The sequence below is a fragment of the Lipophrys pholis genome, assembly GCF_963383615.2.
Source record: "Lipophrys pholis genome assembly, chromosome: 10".
In the NCBI taxonomy this organism is placed as follows: domain Eukaryota; kingdom Metazoa; phylum Chordata; class Actinopteri; order Blenniiformes; family Blenniidae; genus Lipophrys; species Lipophrys pholis.
The window spans coordinates 31,579,077-31,588,374 of NC_137640.1; the positions used below are offsets into that span (position 1 = coordinate 31,579,077).

At 49.3% G+C, this 9,298-nt stretch overlaps 1 protein-coding gene across 1 annotated transcript in view; it reads right to left on the bottom strand.

Moving 5' to 3' along the window:
• The window catches only part of vcam1b (vascular cell adhesion molecule 1b), a 20,682-nt gene extending 11,869 nt beyond the window's left edge, over positions 1-8,813 (bottom strand). Inside the window, exons 1-4 of the mRNA XM_080473394.1 lie at positions 8,704-8,813; positions 6,965-7,261; positions 5,230-5,541; positions 4,386-4,667 (exon numbers count right to left, since the gene is read on the bottom strand). Of these exons, the coding sequence (XP_080329520.1) occupies positions 4,386-4,667; positions 5,230-5,541; positions 6,965-7,261; positions 8,704-8,737 (925 nt within the window). The 5' untranslated portion in view covers positions 8,738-8,813. The remainder of the gene's footprint in view (positions 1-4,385; positions 4,668-5,229; positions 5,542-6,964; positions 7,262-8,703) is intronic.
• Between the last annotated feature and the right edge of the window lie 485 nt (positions 8,814-9,298).

Sequence of the window (9,298 nt, forward strand, 5' to 3'; positions counted from 1 at the left end):
GTCAGATGTGTGTTCAAACCCACGTGGACGAGACGGTTCAGAACTTATTAAAAACCCGCTGGATCAGTCATAAAGTTGAACAGAATCATTGAGCAGCAGAGTCTCCTCTATCATTTCATAGTATTGTGAAGGCGATACAGAGGAGCTTTAAACTGGGCGAGGAGGCGGAGTCGGTGTTCAAAACTTTGACTGCGAATAAAAGCAGAACCTGGACGACTGAAAATGATCTTGGGATTATTGAGGAGGAGAGTCTCCTCTGTCACTTAACAGGGTTCTGAAGGTGATAGATATTCATGCTCAGAGGAGCTAGCGTTTACAAATCTTATTTTGAAAGGCAAATTGCGGACTTCCTGTCTGATTTAGGTCAGGGGTACCAGTGTGTGATTTGTAGGGCTCCATGAGTCGAACAATTGAGTTTTGGTTTGATCTTCGCTACGACATTCCTACGGGCCGTGGTCGCCGTTTAAGTGTTTATGGTGGCCGTTGTAGTGTTTGTAGGTGGCGCTAGAGAGCACATGTTTGCTCTCTGGGGGTTAATTGTTTTATTTTCTTATAATGTTATCCAGTGTTAATGAGCATGCCATATTTGGTGAGTCTTTGAGCATGTTTAGGGGGTCAAATGTATTCTCCTTCAGAGGTTGAGGGTCGTTTTTGGTCGGAAATCTTACTTTGAAAGGCAAAGTGCGGAGTTCCTGTTGGATTTAGGTCTGGGGTACCAGCTCGTGATTTTTAGGTCTCGATTAGACGAACAACTAATTTTTAGTTTAATCTTTCTACGACATTCCTACAGGCTGTGGTGGCCGTTTTGGTTTTTCTAGGTGGTGCTAGAGAGACATTTTAGCATTGTGGGGGTTCATTTTTACATTTTCTTAAAATGGTATCCAGTGTTAATGAGCGTGCCAAATTTGATGAGTCTTTGAGCATGTTTAGGGGTTTTTTATACAGGTTTTTTGCAAAAAACTATTACTACTACTACTAATAATAAACATTACAAATACAATAGGGTCCTGGCATCCTGGCCCAGGCCTCCAATAATAATAATTCCTATGGTTTCAATGGGGTCCTATATACAGTCAGTGCTCGGAGCCTAACGAGTCAAAAATGGTCCTAAATGATGTGAAAGTTAAAAAAATATTGGAAACATATCATTAATTTTCTGAAACGAGACTAAAACTGTCGTAAATTATGTGAAAGTGAGAAAACTGTAAACGAGTCTGAAACTTTCAAATTTTTTGATAGCTTTTGTTCCTTTAGTCGTCGTTTCCATTGTTTCAGACTCATTTAAGACAGTTGGAGCTACTTCTAGATTCGTTTCTGACAATTTAAGACTTGCTTGTATTGTTTTTTTAACTTTCACATGGTTCCTGACTCTGGAACCCAGCTCCTCCACAGGGGCTGGACACTCCACTTTTCTGGAGTTGCCCGAGGTGAGAGGCGGCGGGCTGGCTTGGGCTTGCTTATTGCCCCACAGCTCAGCCGCCATGTGTTGGAGTTCACCCTGGTGAACGAGAGGGTCGTGTCCCTACGCCTTCGGGTAGGGGACAGGTCTCTGACTGTGGTCTCGGCCTACGGACCGAACAGCAGAACAGAGTACCCGACATTCTTGGAGTCCCTGGGAGGGGTGCTGGATAGTCCTCCAACTGGGGACTCCGTTGTTCTACTGGGGGACTTCAACGCCCACGTGGGCAACGACAGTGAGACCTGGAAAGGGGTGATTGGGAGGAACGGCCTCCCTCATCTGAACCAGAGCGGTGTTCTGTTATTGGACTCCTGTGCTAGTCACAGTTTGGCCATAACGAACACCATGTTCGAGCACAGGGGTGTCCACAAGTGCACGTGGCACCAGGACACCCTATGCTGGAGGTCAACTGATCACCACCTGGTGGTGAGTTGGATGCGCTGGACGGGGAGGAAGCCGGACAGACTCAGCAGGCCCAAACGTGTCATGAGGGTCTGTTGGGAACGCCTGGCCGAGCCCTCTGTCCGCGCAGTCTTCAACTCCCGCCTCCTGGAGAACTTCTCACGGATCCCGGGGGAGGTTGGAGACATTGAGTCTGAGTGGACTATGTTCTCCACCTCCATTGTCGAAGCTGCTGCTCGGAGCTGTGGTTGCAGGGTCTCTGGTGCCTGTCGTGGCGGCAACCCCCCAAACCCGGTGGTGGAAACCGGAAGTAAGGGATGCTGTCAAGCTGAGGAAGGAGTCCTATGGGGCGCTGTTAGTCCATAGGACTCCCGAGGCAGCTGACAGGTACCGGCAGGCCAGGCGGGCCGCAGCCCGGGCCGTGGTGGAGGCAGAAACTCTGGTCTGGGAGGAGTTCGGGGAGGCCATGGAGGAGGACTATCGGTCGGCCCCGAGGAAATTCTGGCAACCGTCTGGGGCCTCAGGAGGGGGAAGCAGTTTTTCACCAACGCTGTTTACAGTGGAGGGGGGGGGGGGGGGGGGGGGAGCTGTTGACCTCAACTGGAGATGTCATCGGGCGGTGGAAGGAATACTTCGAGGACCTCCTCAATCCCACCATCACGTCTTCCGCTGAGGAAGCAGAGGCTGGGTTCTCAGAGGTAGACTCGTCCAGAACCCAAGCTGAAGTCACCGAGGTAGTTGCTAAGCTCCTCGGTGGCAAGGCACCGGGAGTGGATGAGAACCTCCCTGAGTTCCTTAAGTCTCTGGATGTGCAGGGACTGTCCTGGCTGACTCGTCTCTGCAACATTGCGTGGCGGTCGGGGACAGTTCCTCTGGACTGGCAGACCGGGTTGGTGGTCCCTCTTTTTTAGAGGGGGGATCGGAGGGTGTGTTCCAACTTCAGGGGGATCACACTCCTCAGCCTCCCTGGGAAAGTCTATTCCAGGGTTCTGGAGAGGAGGATCCGGCCGTTAGTTGAACCTCGGATCCAAGAGGAACAATGCGGTTTTTGTCCAGGTCGTGGAACACTGGACCAGCTCTATACTCTCCACCGGGGGCTCGAGGGGTCATGGGAGTTCGCCCAACCAGTCCACATGTGTTTTGTGGACCTGGAGAAGGCTTTCGACTGTGTCCCTCGGGACGTCCTGCAGGGGGGTTCTCCGGGAGTATGGAGTCCAGGACCCTTTGCTAAGGGCTGTCCGGTCCCTGTACGTCTGGAGCAGGAGTTTGGTTCACATTGCCGGCAGTAAGTCGGACCTGTTCCCAGTGCACGTTGGCCTCCGTCAGGGCTGTCCTTTGTCACTGGTTCTGTTCATAACTTTTATGGACAGAATTTCTAGGCACAGCCAGGGACCGGAGGGGGTCTGGTTTGGGGACCACAGAATCTCGTCTCTGCTTTTTGCAGACGATGTGGTCCTGGTGGCTTCATCAAACCTGGACCTTCGCTGTGCACTGGTGCGGTTTGCAGCAGAGTGTGAAGCAACTGGGATGAGGATCAGCACCTCTAAATCCGAGGTCATGGTTCTCCACTGGAAAAAGGTGGCTTGCCCCCTTCAGGTGGGTGGAGAACCCTTGTCCCAGGTGGAGGAGTTCAAGTATCTCGGGGTCTTGTTCAGGAGTGGGGGGAAGATGGAGCGTGAGATCGACAGGCGGATCGGTGCAGCGTCTGCAGTTATGCGGTCGCTGTATCGGTCCGTCGTGGTGAAGAAGGAGCTGAGCCAAAAGGCGAGATAGAGATAGGGTGAGGAGCTCCGTCACCAGGGAGGAGCTCGGAGTAGAGCCGCTGCTCCTCCACATCCAGAGGAGCCAGCTGAGGCTCGGCCATCTGTTTGGGATGCCCCCCAGACGCCTCCCTAGGGAGGTGTTCCGGGCATGTCCCTCCGGTAGGAGGCCTCGGGACAGACCTAGGACACCCTGGAGGGACTATGTCTCTCAGCTGGCCTGGGAACGCCTTGGAGTCCCACCGGAAGAGCTGGAGGACGTGTCTGGGGTGAGGGACGTCTGGACATCCCTGCTGAGACTGCTGTCTCCAAGACTCGGACTGGATAAGAGGAGGACAATGGATGGATGGATGGATGGATGGATGGATGGATGGAAGGATGGATGGATGGATGGATGGATGGATGGATGGAAGGATGGATGGATGGATGGATGGATGGATGGATGGATGGATGGAAGGATGGATGGATGGATGGATGGATGGATGGATGGATGGAAGGATGGATGGATGGATGGATGGATGGATGGATGGATGGAAGGATGGATGGATGGATGGATGGATGGATGGAAGGATGGATGGATGGATGGATGGATGGATGGATGGAAGGATGGATGGATGGATGGATGGATGGTTCCCGACAGTTTTACCCTCGTAAACTCTTACTTACAGTTCTAGCTACTTTCAGTTGTTTCCGATGTTAGTGACGTTACCGAGTCCTTCGGCATTCCTGCGGTTAGTAAGAACTGTGAGAATCATGAGTCGTACCTCTGACGACGAGAGACTGTGAGACGACCTGAGACCCCAGCTCATTGGCTGCTTGACAGGTGTAGTGAGCGGAGTTTTCCAAGGCAACTGAGGAGATGGTGAAAGTGAGAGATGAGGATGACAAGGAAGAGGCGGGGTCAGTTCTCTGAAGCTCCGTCCCCTCCCTCTTCAGAACCAGTGTGGGGGGCGGAGCTCCGTGTGATTGACAGCTGAAGGTCACGTGATCTCCCTCCAACACATCAGAACCAGGAAGTATCTGCAGGGAGGAGCCGGTGGGCGGAGCTAACCACGCACGCACGCACGCACACACACACACACACACACACACACACACACACACACACACACACACACACACACACACACACACACACACACACACACACACACACACACACACACACACACACACAAAAACAAATAAAGACACACAAACACAGAAACTAAAACACATTATAACGATAATGGTTAAACGTCATGGTAACAAGAGGCCCGGGGTACTAACTGTCACCATCGTAACAGGAGGACCAGAGGACTAACTGTTGCCATGGATACAAGAGGGCCGGGGGACTAACTGTTGCCATGGTAACAAGAGGGCCGGGGGACTAACTGTTGCCATGGTAACAAAAGGACCGAGAGACAAACTGTTGCAATGGTAACAAAAGGACCGGAGAAATAACTGTTGCCATGGTAACAAAAGGACCGGGGACTAACTGTCGCCATGGTTAGCAGTAGGACCAGGGGTACTCACTGTTGCCATGGTAACAAGGGGACCATGGACTAACTTGTGCCATGGTAACTTGAGGATCGGGGTACTCACTGTCACCATGGTAACAGGACTCACAGAGAGGGTGGAGGGTGATGGTGGTCTCCCTGGTCCAGTTGAATGGGGGCAGGTGGCTTTGCTGGTCCTGCAGGTCCAGTTCGGCTCTGCAGGTCACATTGGCCCCCGAGTCCTCCAGCGACGGTGTGAACCGGTACCAGGACCCAGGTTCTGGAGACTCTTGGGGTCCGGTCTGCAGGACCCGGTCCTCTCGGACCCAGGTCAGGAGGAGGCGGTCTTCAGGGTAGATCCCGGGAACCCGGCAAATTAGGACCGCCTCGGACCCCCATCGGAGGAGGTCCTGACCCGAAACCACTGGGGGGGATGGGAAGTCTGGGGGGTGGGGGGGTTAGGACAATTTCATTCATTCATTCCCAACAGTTTGTGACTTTAAGTGTTGGTTCCAGAGGTTTTGGTCTCATTTACCACTTTCAAATTACTGAATTACTTTAAACTGTTTACTGACACTTTTATATATTTTTAGAGACGGAGCCCAAAAGGCCAGGACCCTATTGTATTTGTCATGTTTCTTTCTTTGACTCCTGACGTCTCCATCCCTCCATCCATCTCCTCCCTCTTCTCCGTTTCCAGGTGGTGGTGGTGTCAGTCTGAGCACCGTCACCCAGATCACATTGACCCATTAAGAACCTTCCTGCAGTAGGGAGACCAAACCAAAACTTAATTGTTCGTCTGATCAAGACCTAAGAATCTTTCACCTAGACCCCGGACCTAAATCCAACAGGAAGTCTGCAATTTGCCTTTCAAAATAAGATGTGCAAACGCTAGCTGTTCTGAGGGCGAATATCGTTATTCAAAACATCATTATTGTTATTATTATTATTATTATTATTATTATTATTATTAATGAGACTCTCCTGCTCAATAATCTAGATCACTTTGACTAGTGGAGCGCTTTAGTTTTTATTGTGAAACTAAATCCTGCTGCCTCCCTCCTCCTCCGTCCTCCACCCTCCTCCACCCTCCTCCCTCTTCCTCCTCCACCCTCCTCCTCCTCCCTCCTCCTCCTCCACCCTCCTCCCTCTTCCTCCTCCTCCCTCCTCCTCCTCCACCCTCCGCCTCCCCCTCCTCCTCCACCCTCCTCCACCCTCCACCCCCTCCTCCTCCACCCTCCGCCCCCTCCCTCTTCCTCCTCCACCCTCCGCCTCCCCCTCCTCCTCCACCCTCCGCCTCCCTCCTCCTCCACCCTCCACCCCCTCCTCCTCCACCCTCCGCCTCCCCCTCCACCTCCACCCTCCTCCTCCCTCTTCCACCCTCCTCCTCCTCCTCCCTCCTCCTCCGCCTCCCTCTTCCACCCCCCTCCTCCCTCCTCCTCCTCCACCCTCCTCCTCCCTCCTGCACCCTCCTCCTCCCTCTTCCACCCTCCTCCTCCACCCTCCGCCTCCCTCCTCCTCCACCCTCCGCCCCCTCCTCCTCCACCCTCCTCCACCCTCTGCCCCCTCCCTCTTCCTCCTCCACCCTCCGCCTCCCCCTCCTCCTCCACCCTCCGCCTCCCTCCTCCTCCCTCTTCCACCCTCCTCCTCCTCCTCCCTCCTCCTCCGCCTCCCTCTTCCACCCCCCTCCTCCCTCCTCCTCCTCCACCCTCCTCCACTCTCCTCCACCCTCCACCCCCTCCTCCTCCACCCTCCTCCTTTTATAGATTTTTAGACTTGTTATTAAAACCTTTATGTATTTTTAGACAGGTTGTTTTCTAAAGTTGTTCCCGACCGTTTTGTTTCTCGTCTCAGTGCTAACTCACCGTACACTTGCACGCGAACGGTCACGTGTTTGGCTTCCTCGCCGCAGACGACCTGACACTGCAGCACCCCCTCGTGGTCGACAGTGACGGGGTCAAAGGTGACGGCGGCACTGGTGCCCTCAGTTGTGACGGCAGCGTCCAGAGGGCGGTCTCCAGGGCTCGTCCAGGCCACATGGGGGGGGGAGGGGCAGTCCTGGGCGGCACAGACGAGGCGGCGGCGCTCGCCAAGGAGCAGCAGGGGGCGGCGCGGCGCCACGTCCACCAGGAAACCCTGAACGCAGCACCATGCTAGCAGTGCTGCAGACGCAATTATATATAAATATATTCAATTGGAAGAAATACAAATCATTTCTTTTACTTTTTAAAAATACTTAAATACTAAAAATTATTCTTACAATTCTAAAAATATGAAAAAATAGATATCAATTGAAAAAGAGAATATCTTAAATTGTAAAAAACATTACAAGGTTTTAAAAGTAAGGAATTTAAAAAATCAATGGAGTGAATTAGGAAAACAATATTTGACTAATACAGCAAATCATTCTGAAACATTTGTAAAGCTGTTTACTATATTTATTTAAAAAAATTATTTTACATTTGAAATCATCTGTAATTTTCAAATTTTACAATTTAAAAAAAAAACTTTTTTACCTCCTTTAAACGTTTATAAAAAATGTTTAAATTTTGGAGGGTTTTGAAATAGTTTAGAATTTTTTTATTTTTTAAAACTTTTCTTGTCTATTTATTTCTTTAATCAATTTTTCTCCTTATTTTATGTATTAAATGATTTATTCTATTATTTTGTCAACTATGATTCATTTTATAAATGTTTTATTTAGTTCAGTAAAAACCTTTTTTAAACATTATTTTAAACATTGTTACAAATATATGTAAAACATTTAACAACTAAGAATTTAATGACTAATTTTCAAAATAAAGGACTGAAGAAGAGCCATTGTGGAGTGCTGAGTGCACTGATTAATGAGGAACCCTGGACCCCCGGTGACCCCCGGTGACCCCCGGTGACCCCCGGTGACCCCCGGCGCATCCCGGTGACCCCCGGTGACCCCCGGTAACCCCGGCGACCCCCGGCGACCCCCGGCGACCCATGTACGGGGAGTAAGTGGTGCTTTCAGGGGCTGTAAAGCTCAGAACTTCTTGAAAACATCACCTCAGCTTTTCCCACTATTTTCAACACGAGGAATGTTTTTATAATAATAAATACATTTTCCAGTTTTTCATTTGATTTTTTCTTAGTTTGGCAAATTGTTAAAGAAAATCGAACAGTATTTTATAAATATTTTCTTATTTTTATTGAAGCAAATCACCAATACGGTATTGTAATTATTTAATCATATTTTCTAGTTTTCTTTGGTCTTGTTTTTTATATGAATTTTGAATATTTTAATCCTTTAAATTCTTTAAAAATATATTTTTCTATTAAATATATTTATGTATATTATTATTTATATGTACATATAAATGTATTTATTGTTTATTTTTTATCACTATGAAAACTATAAAACTTGGTTTAAAAATAATCTTAAATCTAACATTTGATTGTTTATTTAAGATTATATATTTTCATTATTTCCTCTTTGAATTAAAGCAAAATTTCCAGCATTTTGTACCTTTTTTTCAATTTTACTTTTTCTATTCAATTGAATATTTTTGGTATTGATTTGACAAATGTTTGCTGCAGTAATTCCAGATTTTTCCAGAAAAATAGATCTATTCACCTGCCAGAGCTGCGACGTGTCGACCGCCATCCATCGTCGTGACGACGGAGTAAAGAGCCCGAGAATGAAGGAATTGCAGGATCAGTGTGTGTCTTTGTGTCTCAGGCTGAAATGAAGCTCAGACGTGTGTGAGTGTGTGAGAACACAAAACAAACGCCCCCTCCTCCTCCTCCGCTCAAGCCCCGCCCCCTCCTCCATGGGGTGACGGCTGCCCCACGGCGCCCCCTGCTGGCCGACACTAGCAGAGGCGTTCAGGGACTGATTCTGCAGAGGCTCTTAACTCTGACCGTCTTCAGTGGGGCGTTTAAGGACCAGCTTTGAGTGTTAGAATTTTCCCTTTCAGAAATGTGATTTGAGGCGATCAGGGACAGTGTTTAGTGTTGGTCTTTTCTAGTTTTTATTCATTCTCTACGAGGTGTTCAAGGAGTGTTTGGAGGACTTTGATAAGACATTCATGGACTGGCGTTAGGTTTTCATCTGGTCTTTTCTAGTGTTGGTATTCTTCAGTTTGCATTCAAGGACTTTTGTAACTTGTTTATTTGTATTTTTCTGATTGCGTCACCGATCTGCTGATTCACTCACACTCCAGTCAGGA